The sequence below is a fragment of the Paroedura picta genome, chromosome 13 (genome assembly GCF_049243985.1).
Source record: "Paroedura picta isolate Pp20150507F chromosome 13, Ppicta_v3.0, whole genome shotgun sequence".
Lineage (NCBI taxonomy): Eukaryota > Metazoa > Chordata > Lepidosauria > Squamata > Gekkonidae > Paroedura > Paroedura picta.
Genome location: NC_135381.1, coordinates 23,016,010 through 23,032,543, shown reverse-complemented (window position 1 = coordinate 23,032,543; position 16,534 = coordinate 23,016,010). Strand labels below are relative to the sequence as shown.

Genomic DNA, 16,534 nt, shown 5'->3' with positions numbered 1-16,534 from the left:
GCTGCTTCAGACCAACATGGCTACCCACCTGAATCTATGTTAAAGGAGAGAACATTAAAAAGTGGTAAAGGTAAAGGTAAAGGTAAAGGTAAAGGTAAAGGTAAAGGTAAAGGTAAAGGTAAAGGTAAAGGTAAAGGTAAAGGTAAAGGTATCCCCTGTGCAAGCACCGAGTCATGTCTGACCCTTGGGGTGAAGCCCTCCAGCATTTGTTGATTTGAAAGGTGCCACTGGACTCAAACTTTTTCAAACCAATGCCGCTACCCGCGTGAATCTATAGATAATTATTAGTAAGCTTGGCAATTCCTCCACTACCTGAACATTTTCTTAGGCCACTTCATAAACATAAACTTTCATCCCACCCCCCCCCCCCCCGATTGAATGCTTTAAGAATTTGAATGGGGACATAGAAAAACCCCAGCTCCCAAAATGCTGCTGAAATATATCGGAATGGTAGATTCCAGCCAGAACCCATGGGCTCATCTCAGGGTCTGCTGATGCCACCCCTGGCCTAAGCTCTTGCCACTCCCGAGGCACACTGGATGGAGGCTGAGGGACAGGCTTTGCCCATTTCTCTCGAGTCTACATGGGGGAGGGAGGCAATATGCGGCTGTGCCTTCTGTCAAGCTCTCCCCTTCTTTTCAGAACAAATTCTGCTATCATCTGGACTGCTTGAGATCATTTATTAAAGGTGTCGCTTCTCTGGCTATCTTCAAATGCCTCCTAATCCAGGAAATTGGTTTATTCCTACAAGACAAGACAAAGCAACAATAAATTGTCAATGTTTTAGAAGGCCTTGACTGCCACCTCGTGGTCATCCTCAGAAATCCAAGCATGGTCATTGTTCCACAGATGATATACCAAGAGCAACAGTCACTTTTATTAGGAGGGGCTAGGAGGCTACAAAGTACTGTGCAATGTCTCATGCACCATCTCTTCTTCAAGCTAGATGTTTAATTTTTTAAAAAAGAAAGAAGTGAGAAAAAGATATTTCAGGGCATGGAGGCCAGGGAAGAATCTGCTTGGGGACAGGTGTTATAATTGATTTCATGTACTCACTCATTTCACTTTTCCTCTTCTCCCCAGTGGGTACCCAAAACAGCTTACATTGTTTTCTCCACTATTTTACTGGCACAACAACCCTGGGAGATAGGTTAGGTTGAGTATAAAATGTGGAAGTTTTCAGAGTAGTAAAGTCAGAGATTTGTTTCAAATGTCTTACAGCAAAACTGAGTCTATTATGTAGTTGGACACATCATGGAGGGGGGACAGTCTTTAGTGGGAGCTGTGTTTTTGTATTGCTGAACAAGAAGAAGAAGAAGAAGAAGAAGAAGAAGAAGAAGAAGAAGAAGAAGAAGAAGAAGAAGAAGAAGAAGAAGAAGTAGTGTTGGTTCTTATATGCCGCTTTTCCCTACCCAAAGGAGGCTCAAAGCGGCTTACAGTCGCCTTCCCATTCCTCTCCCCACAACAGACACCCTGTGAGGTGGGTGAGGCTGAGAGAGCCCTGATATCACTGCCCGGTCAGAACAGTTTTATCCGTGTCGTGGCAAGCCCAAGGTCACCCAACTGGCAGCATGTGGGGGAGTGCAGAATCGAACCCAGCATGCCAGATTAGAAGTCCGCACTCCTAACCACTACACCAAACTGGCAAGAGGGAGGCTAAGCTTTTTATTAAAAATAAATAGTTGAAGAAGACCATCTATTTTGGTTTTCTCTTTTGCTGAGTAGGAGGGGAACTTAGAAATTGAGATGTGTGGGGTTTTTTTGCATCAAGTAATTAATATTTTAAATGAAAAATCCGTGTTAGGGTATTCCTCTTGACCTTAAAGTAGTTTGTGGATGAAACTTATTTTGAGTTTGTGCTAAATCTGTTAAATACAGCAGAAGAAGAAAAAAAGATCTGTAAGAAAATCATTATCAACATTGCTAACTTAGGATGCCAACCCCTAGACACAGCAGGCACAAATGGAATGGGCCACATGATGTGGGTGAAAAATATGAAAAACCACGAAAAGCAAAACAGTATAAAATATTTAATGCTCTTCTTTCAAAAAAATGAACAGCAGAGTAAAAAATAATGATAAGATATAGAACTAGCACAGACACAATGAGAATATCATTCTTGTTCCTTCATGTAAATTAGAGAATTGAACAGCATCCGGTATAAAACCTTTTCAAATTGACTCTGTCAGAATCTATAATACTATCTGGAAATCAAACAATATAAAATAATGATTAAAAATGCATACCTATTAGTTGTATATTAGGCAATAATTACAAAATTAGAAAACCATATTTACCAGAATTCTAGAGCTTATTGAAAAACATCCTTCTTCCAAATTGCTCTGGTTTTACTGACAACTACTGAGAACTGTCTAAAATAATCCCTCAAGCAGGTACAAAGAGTTAAAAGTAACTCTGTCATTACTTGTCACGATTAAAATGTTACAATTGTTAAAGGATCTAGAATCATAGAGTTGGAAGGGTCCATACAGGCTATCTAGTCCAGCCTCCTGCTCAATGCAGGGTCAGCCCAAAGCATCCAGGATAAGTGCCTGTCCAGTGAGGGGGAGCTCACCACCTCCTTAGGCAGCTGATTCCACTGCTGAACTACTCTGACTGTGAACATTTATTTCCTGATATGGTTTAAACCCATTACTGTATCCTCTAGTGCTATCAGGAACTTTTCCCTGCCCCAACCTTTCAAATACTTAAAGACAGCAATCATGACCCCTTTCAACCTCCTCTTCTCTGGGGTGAACATTCCCAAGTCCCTTAGCCTTTGCTCATGGGGCTTGGTCCCCCAGGCTCTGTAGGGACAGTTGAGGCCCACCTCACCCTCGCCCGCTTTGCCCTGGCCCTCATGGTCCTCCCATTGGCCCCGCTCGGCCCAGGCACTTTTAAGGCGGCTCCGCCCCACCCTGAGCCCCCCCCAATAGGGGCCCTCTGTGCTCCCTGTCCCTCCCTCCCTCCCCAGCAGGCCATGCGTCCTTCTCCCACCCGCCCTGCCGCTTCTTCAACAACTGCTTGGGGGTAAGTACCCCAGCCCCCCATTTAGTGTACAGCATAAGAAAGATATTTAACATGTTTAACACATTCAAAGACCAATCAGGAATAAAGTTTAGTTGATAAGGTTTAATTCTGTTCGGGTTAAATTGGAGTGGGGGGACATAGTGAAGGAAATATGTATGTCAAAATGCAGATGTTAGGGCGGAATGAGGCCAGCATATGTAGTGAAAGGAAAACAAGTGTGAAACCGGTACGTTTGTTGGATAACCCACAGTCTTCCCATTGAGAAAGGGATGTTTCCACCTCTAGCCGTGATTTCCATGGCAGGGGATCCTTCTGACCCGCACACTCCTGTAAGTGTTCTAGAATGAGGTTGGCAAAGCATTTGTTCACTGTGACGTAACAGACGGCTGGAGTGGGAGAGCAAAGCCGTGATTGAAAGCATTGCAAACTTCACAGGAAAATATAGCTTCAAAACTGGAACAGTTATCTCTGCATTTCTCGGTTCCTTGGCTTCGTGTTCAGCCACCAAGAACTCAGGGGATTTCAACCATGAACCAGCTCATAGCCTCCTTTCTCACCGTCCTTTCTGTAGAATTCTCATATTACCCCAGAGGGGCACACTCAGGTGAGCTGAAACCCATTGTGTGCTTAGTTTGGTGATGTGTCATACCCAGCCTCTGGCAAGGGGGAAGTTGGTGGTTTGTCAGCCCTCCAGTCCAGAAAAGGGCTAATTCTCCCCAAAGATCCTGCCTTTTGTCACTTTGCCTGGGCACCAGTGAACATTGAAGATGAATTCCTGGTTTGCAAGACTCAGCTGCTGTATTTAGACATGGAAGTGAAGAGGCAGCACAGGCTTGGACAGATGCTTCAAATAAAGAGGTCCCTTCTCTGCAGAGTCATTAACAACTAACTTAAAACTTGCTTCCAGTATTTCCTTTTTGTCCTTCCATTCCATCATAAATTTTGGAATGGATTTGCGATCTGAAGAGAAACCAGAGTATGGAATGGATTAGCATGTGCTCAATCCAGCAGAGTCTAAAATTCTCATAGACTATAATTACTGCAAACATTCATTTATTTACTTATATTTATTTGTTGGGCTTCTATGCCTCCCCTCTACAAAAATTGTCTCAGGGAGGCTTAAAGGTAAAGTAAAGGTATCCCCTGTGCAAGCACCGAGTCATGTCTGACCCTTGGGGTGACGCCCTCTAACGTTTTCATGGCAGACTCAATACGGGGTGGTTTGCCAGTGCCTTCCCCAGCAAGCTGGGTACTCATTTTACCGACCTCGGAAGGATGGAAGGCTGAGTCAACCTTGAGTCGGCTGCTGGGATTGAACTCCCAGCCTCATGGGCAGAGCTTTCAGACAGCTGCCTTACCACTCTGCGCCACAAGAGGCTCTCAGGGAGGCTTACAACAGTTAAAAAAAAACTGTATATAATAAATATAACCATTAAAATGCTGGAATCTATCAATTTAAAGTCATTTAACAAAGAGCACACTCCGTCATTCCCTCCACTCACCCTCACCCCCTCCAGTGAGAGTGGGATCATACAGATGGCACTCCGGTTTTCAACCAGGTCTAGATGCCTGGAGTGGGGCCCATTCAGCTGGTAAAGGTGCAGCCCTTAGCCTCAACCAGCATGATGCCTGATGGAAGCGTGCCATTTTACAGGCCCTTCAGAATTTCAGGCATGGGTATCTGCTGGCTAGAATGAGGCCAAACACATTTTTCTGTGGTCGGGGACCACCAGCAAGTTGGAATTAGCTGACCAAGTGCTTGCCGGTCAAGTGGATCCCCTGGGGGTGCTTTGGCCAAGATCTTCTCAAATCCAGCCCTGGGTCTTGCTGGGTCTTTCTCAGACTTCCCCTATAGTTCTGATCAACACTGTTCTGTTTAGTAGCCATGTTTGGGAGAGGGGAGGGGAGAGAAATGTTGAAGGTGCTTGCACTCGAAAGCTCATGCCTTGAATAAATCTTTGTTGGTCTTAAAAGTGCTACTGGACTGAGACCATCTGAAGCAGGCTGACCCACCAAGCCAAATGTAACCTATCTTGCTTTTACGGTCCTTTTACGGTCCTAGAAACACAATAAAATGGGGGGGGGCTTATTAAGCCCATAGGAGATAGAAGTTGCTGTCTACTGTCAGAACAATAAAATCAGAGTCCAGTAGCACCTTTAAGACCAACAAAGATTTATTCAGACCAACACGGCTACCCATTTGTATCTACTGTCAGCACATTCATCTAGCCCTGTATTGTCCACTCTGATTCACAATAACTGTCGAAAGCCTTGAGCTATACCTGCAACCCAGGGTCCTTTAAACAAAAGATATGGTTGGCGGGGGGGAGGGTGAACTGAACCTGGCACATTCATTCAATACATGTGTTCTGTGACAGAGACGTGGCCCCTCCTGGGACTTTGATGAATGTTTGCCTGTCCCGGTTTTCAGAAGGTGAAGAATAGTATCTTGGAGGAGAAAGGCAGCAATATTCCACAATGTTTGTCTTCTTTGCTGTTGTCTTGTTGTTTTTTGTAGCTAGTATCCCTTGCCTCCTTCACGGCCAGTTGAGGATGCTAGAAAACATGATGATGTCACAATGCTGCAAACCCAATGAGATCAAGCTACATGCTGTGTTACTGATAGCAGACAAATATTTCTCAGCAGGAGGGGAGATTAGCTGAAAAACATCTGTTGACAGTATTGGCAAAGATCCCTGCTCTTTCAGCTCAGTCATAACAACAAAGGCCCTCTTCTTGGGGACTAAAAAAATATAATAAATGTGACATTTTTGCTACTAGGTTGGTGGGCGAGCCTCTGGGGAGAAAAGTATTCTGTGAATGGGACAACAGACCAACAAGTCTCTTGCAGTCCTTCAGTTGCCTAATATAATTTAAACACAGTCTCCTTTTTGCTTGTCTAATGTAACAAGTGAACCCTTCACCCCCCCCCCCAGCATTCCCTTTTTAGCATGAATACTAATATTCAGAGTTCCATCCTACAATTCTTCCACCAAAGTCCAAAAGAGGCAGGATGAAGACTATGATGTCACTCGCTATATCGTTGACATCTTTGTGGGCTACAGATGGTACAGCCCTGATTGGCCCCTCAGCCCCCACACGACCCCTGATTGGCCCCTCAGCTCCCACATGACCGCCACCAGCTAGTGCACCACAGGAGTTTGACTTCATCACCTCCCCTTCTGTAGCTCTCATTGGGCAGGTGGCCATCTCTTACCTACTTGACATGGGGTGGGGGGGTCCCACCCTGATGAGCTTCTGAGTTTGCAACCTCCTCTTGGGGTTAACTTTACTGTTTCTCCACTCTCCTGCTGTTACCAAGTTTAAAAAGACAGTTGTTTCCCCATATACAGTAGTTATGCTTCTATGTCCATTGGCATGCAGAAGTTATCCAGGTGTGGAGCAGGGTTTGCATAAGACTAATAATTCACTTTTCCTGAATCCCCATGTCTGCCTTCAACTGTACAGTCACATCTCCTGCAGACTTTCCCTGGTGCCATGGATTATCCCCCTAGGATAGTCCTAACAACACTCAGTGTTGTTTTCCCCAGTTCCCCCATTCCCCTTGCTCATCAGCCAGTGCCTTTGGCATTCTGGTTCCTGACAACTCTGCCTCCCAGGGATTATCCATGGAGCTCCTGCCATTGTTTATGCCCTTAAAATTACTGCAATTCATCAATATAATAATGGAGTGTCTATAAAAATATATATGTGGGCTTTTGTTCCTATCATGGTGGGACCCATGTTCTTTGGCAGGGTGATTGGTGGTGCACAAGACACTAAAGCCTGGGAACCAGTGCTGCCTTCTCATGCAGGCCTCCTGCCTCATACCACCCACCTCTTGGAGGCCCATGTCATACTTTTCAGGAAGCAACTGACCCCACCCACTCTGTGACATATGGTGTGACATCATTTCCAGTTTCGCAGAGGCCAGCTTTGGCTGGGCTGGCAATGAGATAGCCCCTTCCATGTGCTGCTCCATAGGCAGCCCCTCACTCACTCCTGTCTGTAGATATGTAGGTAAGTCCTGTGCATATCAATGACTTCTTATGAAATATCATGTCTGCCACAATGATGTGTTTGTGGTGCAGAAACTGTATGGGATATGGATAATTTTAAGCTATTGGGCAGCTGCACTGGTTTCCAGTTGTATATCAGATCAGGTCCAAAGTTTTGGTATTGATCTTTAAGGCCTTATGCAGTCTGGGGCCCACATACCTGAGGAATACCAGAGTCTGTACCCAGAGGCAGGCAGTGACAAAACTCCTTTGAATGTCTCTTGGCTCAAAAAACCCATAAATTGGTTGTGAGTTGATGAGAAGGGTGGTGAGTAGAAGAAGGACTAAACTGACACTTGCCCCCCCATTGATGTATAGGAGAGTGAAATAATATTTTTTTTATTATTGTTCTGTAAAGAAAAGCTTAGTGTACCAAACTGTTTTGTAAAAGAAGGCCCAGAAAACTTATTCCTGTTCTTGATTGTATTTTGGAATGTTACCAAGGCTGATATGTTCTATTCTCAAGGCCAGAGACAGTTGTTTATATCATGCCATTGTTTATATTACCAGAGGATTGAGAAAGAATGGGAAATTACCTTTTGTAACCTTTTTCCGGTGACTTAGCATAAGGGCAATGGGGTGGTCCTGTGGGATGTGCAAGGGGTGGAGACCCCAGGTTATTGGTTTGACCTGAAAAGCATCATCTTTCCCTGCCTTGAATGGAATATTATAAAATCTCATGTAATCCTTTGTTCGACACACAGACTTTTTGGGGACAACCCCCCTGTGTCATTTTGTTCTTCTGCAGTTGAATAAAATTATTAAAAGGTTTTCCAGTCTAGTGGTCACTCTGTTTGGGTGCTGCACACTAGGCAAATGATTCCAAATTGCCCTGACCAGGCTCTGGGCTATCACCATCTCTAGGTAATGGCAGTAATTCCCATTCCCGTTTTTCTCATAGTTTTCTCCTATGAATCTTTCTTCTTACATTTTGAATTATGCTTCACGTTCTACTGTTTGATTTTCAGTGGTAACCTTTCCCCCTCCCCCAATACTTTAGCTCCTATCAAAATCTACAAAGAAGTCCAGCATGTTGCCTTCAGCCCACCAGCTCCAGAAGCCAATTCAGCAACCAAAAACAATCGGATCACTTCTCAGTCTCCTGAGGACTGCATGGGTAAGAGGCATTGTGGCCCATGGGTTGCTGGGCTTTCAAAGACTTTGAACTTTGAACATTTAAAAAAAAACCTTCTGGTTGTTATTTCTGACTAACTTAGTGGGGAGAGTCTTAAGGATTCGGATTATATTATCTGTTGTTAAAAGTTTTTATGGTTGCCTAATATTAAACTGGCAATGTTAGGATGGGCAGCAGTGGGTCTCTCTGCTCTAGTCTCTATGTTGCTGGAATTATAAGAAACTAAGACTTAGTCAGGATGCCCATGTCAGGTGGAATCGTGTTTCCAACAGTGATGAGCCATAAACCTCTGGGAGGCCCACTGACTAGGCAGGAGCATAACAGAAGCCAGTGTCACACAGCGACCAAAACCCAGGTGCCATCATGAGGTGTCCCAGTGGGGCCAGAACACCAAAGGTGCCCCCACCACTGCCCCCAAGTATATAACTGCCACAGGAATAATCTTCTATCTATATGAATCTCTGCTCCATGTTTATCCAGTTCTCTCTTGAAGATGTAGCCACTGCTACTTCCACGTTTTTTTATTCTTTGGGTGCAGAAGTAAAAGACAGAGGTAAACTGCTGCTGAATGTGGAATTCCCTTTTAAAGTCATCTGAGCCAATGGCACTCATATTAGCAAACCTCCCTTCTTCTCAGCCATGTACATGGCTTTTCCATATGGAGCAAATGACACCTACAGTAAAAAATAATTTGGTTGTGTTTTTTATTTTGTTACTTGCTTGCTTTACTTGCTGTCTGATTTGGTTACTGAGACTAGAGGAATTACAAAAAATTAAAATAATGACATAAAAATAAAGGGCAATGAGACTGGTTGCAAAACTAGATCTGCAGTCATGAAAAACAGTGAGGCCTACTGCTGGGACTTTTGGACTGGCTTGGTCCTGAGACGATATCATCTGATGAAGAGAGTTGAGCTCAGTGGTGCCTTGCACCTTGCTTCTGCAAAGCACACACTGAGATGCACTTCCTGAAGAAGAAGGAAGTCGATGGGAGCCCACCTTAAAAAAAAGGAATCCGCAGAGCATGTTCTCATTAGTTGTCACTAGGGAGCACATGGTACAGTGTAACTGCTCAAACAGCTTAGCAAGTTACTTCACCAACTTGCTGGTTGCAATGCCAACACATACCATAAAAAGGTAAAGGTAAAGGTATCCCCTGTGCAGGCACCAGGTCCTGTCTGACCCTTGGGGTGACGCCCTCCAGCGTTTTCATGGCAGACTCAATACAGGGTGGTTTGCCAGTGCCTTCTCCAGTCATTACCATTTACCCCCCCAGCAAGCTGGGTACTCATTTTACCGACCTTGGAAGGATGGAAGGCTGAGTCAACCTTGAGCTCCCATCCTCATGGGCAGAGTTTTCAGACTGCATGTCTGCTGCCTTACCACTCTGCGCCACAAAAGGCTCTTAACACATACCATAAACAGTGCAAAAGTTGGTTTACCAACAAAATAGAAAATAATGCAGTAAAATCCCTACAATAAACAATGTGGGCTTTTGTTCCTATCATGGTGGGACCCATGTTCTGTGGCCCTTTCTTAAAGTACTTTCCTGAACTGTGGCATTGTTCCATTTTGGAATAATTTTAAAAGAGAGGAACGGCATTCATGTTGGGCACAGTAGGAGAGTTGGTCTGAGCAACACACAAACAATTATTCCACAGGCTTCCTGATTTTCATTGGCCATAACACTCCTGTTGTATACTAGTTGACTAGAATATACTTTCTGCCTATTAGGTGAGACCATTAAAATACCCCAAGCCTGACAGATGTCCCAATGACATATTAGCCTCATGTGAGCTACTGACTTCTTTTGTGAGGGTGACTCAATCAACATCACTGTACATCCCTACAGTTCATTGAACGCTAATGCACTGCTATAGGATTGCAATAACTAACTGTCAAATGACTGATTTCTTGATCTTTGTTTTGTGCCATTTTAAACTGTCCTTTCTGGGGAAGTCAGAAGCATACCCCACACAGCCAGCCATGCTCAATCACATGCTCGCTTCAAGAGAGCCATCGACTGGAACAAAGGTATGAGAACATGGACTGTATTGAAAGATGGGATAGTTGGTTGAGGGACATCTCCCCATTAATAGCCTTGGTGTCAGGAAGGAGCAAGGATCAAGTATGGCCTTTTTCTCAGGTACTTTGGAAATACCATGTCCATCTAGTTGTGGTCACTAGTGGGGATGTGGCAGAAAAGGAAAACAAGTTACTTTCTCAGGAAGCATAAAGGAGGCATGATTCTACTACTTAGGAAGAAAAATCCCCAGGAAGAAAAGAAAGGGAAAAGGGACTGCTTGTCTACTTCCTTCCCCCTTCCATGCTGTTTCAGGGTAAGGAAAGCAGGAAACTGAGGAAGGGGAAAACTGCAGCATCCAGTCCATAGTGGAGTTGCTTGTGAAACTCCCTCCTCACTACAGTACTCTGATGGGTTTTCTGTGGCAAAACCCATGCAGAAGCAAAAAAAAGCAAATGTCTTTTTTTTTCAGACTTTTTGTGAGGTTTCCTGTTGTGCATAACCAACCTAGGTCTCTGACTGAGTTTTTTCCTTCTTAATACAGTGATCCCACATCGGCCTGCCCTGGCAAAGATTGTGGTCGAAGGCTCGATAGCCTTCAGTTTCGCTCTTCTGATTGGATTGATATTGTGGTGTGTCCTGAAGTAAGTCTCAGCAATGAGTGTCCTATTCCTGGAAACGTGTTGGGGAGGCAATGAGAATTCACAGCTCCACAGGGGCGCTTCTCAGAGTGCTGCTGGTATCCTGCAAAGTTATGTTCTCCAAAGCAAAGCTTTAGCTGCTTGCAAGCATCCCATGGGTATCACTGACCATTCCTTTGGCATTTCAAACTCTTCATATTTGATTCTGTTTTCATCAACCCAGTTGGTGGCTTTCACCATCATAGTAGCAGCCAATCAGTAGTGACTGTTGGTGCATGCTCTGTTCTTACCGAGTTGCAGTCGCTCCCATCAATCCTAGCAGGCGATCACACTAGGGAAGACCAAAAGAAGAACAGCATGTCCAGGAAAAATAGGCCCCACGTCCTTCCCTCCACTGGAAGAGCTGTCCCCTGCAACAGATGACTTCCCCTTTGCACAACCATAACTCTTGGGGAGAAAGAGGGAATGGTGAGATGGGCAAGGACCTGTGGGTATGTACACACACATGCACTCTTGGTAAACAGCCTCTGCAATTCCCATGAAGCACTTGTAAATGTGGGATGCTCACAAAAACACCAGTAGTTTCAGAATAAATGAAGGGAATGTCACCCATCATTTCTTCCACATCTTTCTCTGGTGCGTGATGACTTCTACCCCTTATTTAGCTTATGGACTGTGTAGAGTAGCCAGATCCTTGGATTGTTTGGCAGTCTGGCAAGAGACATTGAGAGGTTGTTTTGAGAGGCATTGCTTGCCTCCATTTCATGGCCCTCATGTTCTTTGGAGATCTGGCAACCAAATACTAGCCAAGATTGACTCTGCTTAGCTTCTGAGCTCTGAAAAGACTGAACTATCCAGGTCAGAGTATCTAGCCCATAGAATGCACAAGAGGAGTGACTTGCTAAAAAGGCATTTCCTGGTGCTGGTACTTCCTTTGACTGAACTGCTTCCTCTTACAGTTCCAAAAAGAGTATGCTGAAAGCGCTTGGCCCGAAGATCAAGAAATACGCCAAGAAAAATTACTTTCTGCGACAAATACAGAAAGAAAAGGAGGCGGCCCGGAAAAAACAACAGCAAGACAACTTGAAAGGTAGCATTGTTGACAATATGCAATTGTGGGTTATCATGTTTTGCTCAACTAAAAAGAAATCAGACTGGTGAGTTGATTAAAAGCAAGAATTGGCAAAGAGCAGATTCAGATGGGTAGCTCTGTTGGCCTGAAGTAACAGAACAATTTTCAAGTTCAGTGGTACCTTTAAGGTCAACAGGATGTAATTCTAGTTCACAGAATCACAGAATCATAGAGTTGGAAGGGGCCATACAGGCCATCTAGTCCAACCCCCTGCTCAATGCAGGATTAGCCCTAAGCATCCTAAAGCAACAGTTAGAACAGTGATTCTCAACCTGGGGGTCAGGACCCCTTTGGGGGTCGAACAACCCTTTCACAGGGGTCGCAGCAGGGCAAGCAGCTTGGCCAGGGGGGGACGCCATCTACACAACAGCCTTGTGGGGTAGATGAGATACAGTTTTTGCCTGTCTGGAGCAGCAAAAAAGAGCAAGTTCAGTATGGTGGGACAGGAGGCAGAACTGAACTGAGAAACCCCAAGAAAAAAATTATATACAATCATGGACACACACACACAAATTGAAATTCAGCTGTGTCAACGAGAAACACTGGATTAAAACGATACTAAATGTGAGGGACATAGCAACTATTATAAAAGTAGCAAAGTTTTTACTGGCAATTTTAAATGAAAATCTTTTATGATAGATTTTACATCTGAAACTGTTTGAAATTTTCATTTTATGCCTTGCAATTTTATGCCGATAACGGTAAGAAAAAAAAAATGGACAATGGATCTTCACGCCTTTGGTCAATTTTGGTTTAATTTCTATGAAAGAACACTTGCATACTTTTATGTTTGTTTCTCTACAAGTGCCAGTTTCTTCACAAGTTTTAACATAATTCACCATCAGCCTTCAGTCTAGTGATGACCTGGAAGGGCAAAAACCGTCTTCCTAGCTAATTTTGCTTAGGATGGGTTAGTGGTATTCTAGATGTGGTTTGGTGTGTTGGTAACAATATGTGGTAGAGTGTGAGACCTCTCACTGTTTTGCACATTTCTGGCTCCTGGGGTCAGGGTTATCTTAATGCCTGGGCATGCTGGCACTTGCCTGGGTGCCCCACGAGAATAGGGACTCCATACTAATCTATGAAGAAGAGCCTCTTGTGGCGGGGAGTGGTAAGGCAGCAGACATGCAGTCTGAAGCTCTACCCATGAGGCTGGGAGTTCAATCCCAGCCGCTGGCTCAAGGTTGACTCAGCCTTCCATCCTTCCAAGGTTGATAAAATGAGTACCCAGCTTGCTGGGGGGTAAACGGTAATGACTGGGGAAGGCACTGGCAAACCACCCCGTATTGAGTCTGCCAAGAAACTCTAGAGGGCGTCACCCCAAGGGTCGGACATGACTCGGTACTTGCACAGGGGATACTTTTACCTTTACCAATCTATGAATGTATTGATAGTTCATGATATGTTACCAACTAAGTATCATTTATATGCTAAATTCTTTGTTTTTCAACTTCAAGACTCATGTTATTGTCCAAACGTTTGTGTTGATTAATCTTTACAGTAAATATATTTTTTAATGTTTAAACATTGATTCTGTCTGAGGTTCTGATAAATCTAGGTTTAGTTTGATCAAAGCTGTGTTTTTATTCCTGTGGGTGGTTGTGTCAGTAGGATCTCAGTGCACTGTTTTGCCCAGGGGCCTGTAATGCTGTTAAGAGGGCCCTGCCAGAGGTTAGCATGGTTGAGACCCAAGATCCCAGATGACTCAGCATAAGGGTAGGCTTGGTCAAAAGTAGCACCCCCCCCCCCAGTCAAGGGCAGTCTCGAAATTGTGAAAAGCAGGTAGAGCTTATCTTGCTAATATATGGCTGTTCTATCCTAGACAAGGAGCTTGATGAAAAAGATTGGGAAGAGGAAGAAGATGAGCAGGAAGAAGAGGAGAAATATCCTGCTATGAAAGGAAAAGGAAAGAAAGAGAAGAAAGGGAAGAAGTATGCAATTAAAAAGAAACTGGGAAAGATGAAGAAAATAGCAGAACACAAGGCAGTACAGAAGGGTCTTGGAAAGATTAAGAAGGCAGCTAAATCAAAAGCTGTCCAGAAGCATGTGGGTAAACTTAAGAAGGTGGCAAAATCAAAGGTGATTCAAAAGCATGTTGGTAAAATTAAGAAAGCAGCAAAATCGAAGGCTGTTCAAAAGCACGTAGGTAAAATTAAGAAGGTAGCAAAGTCGAAGGCTATTCAAAAGCATGTTGGCAAAATTAAGAAGGTAGCAAAATCGAAGGCTATTCAAAAGCACGTTGGCAAAATTAAGAAGGTCGCCAACAAAAAGGCGATAAAAAAGAACCTTGGTAAGATTAAGGAAGTCCACGGGAAGGTTCACAAGAAGGTAAAGAAGCATGTAAAGGAGAAATGGGAAGGGAAAGCCTCCAAGAAAAAGCAGAAAGGAGAAGATGCAAAGAATAAGAAAAGCTCACACAGAAAATCACAGAATGAAGACGATGACTCTGACTAGGTGGGAGACGCTGCGAGCCCAACTGGAACTCGGTGGAGGAAGGGAATGTGATGGTGCCATCCCCAGTGGACAGATGACAGCTGGCTTGGTGTGCAGATGACTCACAATCCTCGTTGTCTGTTTGGCTTGACAGCAGTGGAGAGACATCCTCCCGGAGCATTTCCTGTGCTTCTTAAGGGGAAGGCTGCACTTCTCCCTTGTGGTGAGATTAAATACAAAAATGAAACGCACTTATAAACACCAAGGTTCAAAATGTCACCTGTCCTTCTGTTTTGTTGCAATAATGGGGCCTCCTTCAAGGAGAATGGTGGCTAGGGACATTCCTCAGCACCATCTTTTGGGAGGTGTTTGTGCCCACGCCTATCAAATGAAGCAGAGATCAGTTGTTTTGCGGTGGTTAAAGAGACCTGGGTGGTCTCATGCCAGCTTGAACACTGTCTCTGGGTGGCCAACTTCAAAGGAGAGGTGTAGAAAACCACCAGCTTCGCTGATCTCCCACTTTTCTGTCCTTCCTTCCACTTTTATCTTCACCCCCCCCCCAAGTCCTCCATCCCCAAGATCATCCGGCCAACTTCTGTGGCAGAGTGGGGATTCGAACCTGGCTCTCCCAGAACTTAACTTTACAATACATCCAATGGAACTGGGGAAACAAGTAACCCTTCTGAATTTAGGGTTGCCAACTCTGGATTGGGAAATGCATAGAGATGTTGGGGGTACAGGAGGAAAGTGTCTGGGGAGGGGGGACCTCAGCAAGGTGTAATGGCCTGGAATCCATCCTCCAGAGCAGTCATTTACTCCAGAGGAACTGATTCCTATAATCAGGAGAGAAACTGCAATTCCAGGAGATCTCCAGGCCCCATCGGGAGGTTGGCACCCATCCTGGGATCATTGCTGAAAGGGTGGGATGGAAATGTAATAAGTAGACAGATTGTCCCATCCACATAGCAGTGCAGAATTCTTGGCTTTCCAACCCTATGAAAATTCCCTGTTTTTTTGACAATAAGGAATTTTGCTGAGGGCGGATTAATGGCCATCTGTTTTGTGAAACAAGCAGATATATTCTTCCTGTATTGCCGGACGTTTTTTCTGGTGCCCGGGGAAAGAATTTCCTACTACTCAAAAAGGAGCATTCAGAATGGTCTGTAATAATTGTATGACACTTGGCAGGAGCCGACCCCTCCACCCCGCGTCCGCAGGGGTAGTCAACCTGTGGTCCTCCAGATGTCCATGGACTACAATTCCTATGAGCCCCTGCCAGCAAATGCTGGCAGGGGCTCATGGGAATTGTAGTCCATGGACATCTGGAGGACCACAGGTTGACTATCAAATGGATTGTGTAAGTATTGTCAGAACTTAGCCATTAGGGGGAGCCAAAAACACATCCAAAACATTACTAAAAGGGAAGTCAAAGCATTGCCTGCAATGCTTCTGCAGCACCTACATTTTAGAACATTTTGTCACATTTTGTCAAATAATGATGAAAAAGCTGACTGCGTCTTTTATTGTCTCTCAAACTTAATTTCTTTGTTTAGCCCTTGTGTTCTTATTCTTATGTGCAAAAGCAGCAGGAAGATGAAACTCCCCTCCCCCCACTGCTGTTCCATAAATAAAGCCAGTAAGTAAATAAAAATGAAACAATTCCAGAGCAAAGGCCACTCCAACAACAACAACAACAACAACAACACAACCCCCAACTCTGTATGAACCTCACTACTCCAATTTAGGGTAATCAACAGCAGATTGGAAAATTCTTGGTGATTTGGCGATGGAGCCTGGGAAGCATGGAGGGTGGGGAGGGGAAAGACTTCAGCAATGTATAATGGCAAAGCATCTCCCCTCCAAAGCTGCCATTTTCTCCAGGGGAACAGTTCTTTGTTGTCTGGAGATCAATTGCAATTTGGGGAGATCTCCAGGCCCCACCTGGAAGTTGGCAATCCTACTGCAATATGACGTATGAATTCTACAAGATGGGAGCCACTATAAAGACGTCTCTGACCTTCACCCACCAGAGGGAGAATCAGAGAGAGAAGAACCTTTGCAGAAATATTTGGGACAGTCCTT

At 44.4% G+C, this 16,534-nt stretch overlaps 1 protein-coding gene across 2 annotated transcripts; it reads left to right on the top strand.

The window, feature by feature from the left end:
* Positions 1–3,451: 3,451 nt before the first annotated feature.
* LOC143822612 (uncharacterized) lies at positions 3,452–14,708 on the top strand. 2 transcript variants are annotated; one of them, XM_077307955.1, is made up of 6 exons: positions 3,452–3,634; positions 8,089–8,205; positions 10,183–10,257; positions 10,791–10,890; positions 11,847–11,977; positions 13,842–14,708. In XM_077307955.1, the coding sequence occupies exons 1-6, from the start codon at positions 3,559–3,561 to the stop codon at positions 14,471–14,473; spliced, it is 1,131 nt and encodes a 376-aa protein (XP_077164070.1). In that variant the 5' UTR covers positions 3,452–3,558; the 3' UTR covers positions 14,474–14,708. The 2 variants fall into 2 exon arrangements, with proteins under 2 accessions (XP_077164070.1, XP_077164071.1); XM_077307956.1 differs by lacking the exon at positions 3,452–3,634 and adding an exon at positions 6,921–7,050.
* The last annotated feature ends 1,826 nt before the right edge of the window (positions 14,709–16,534 follow it).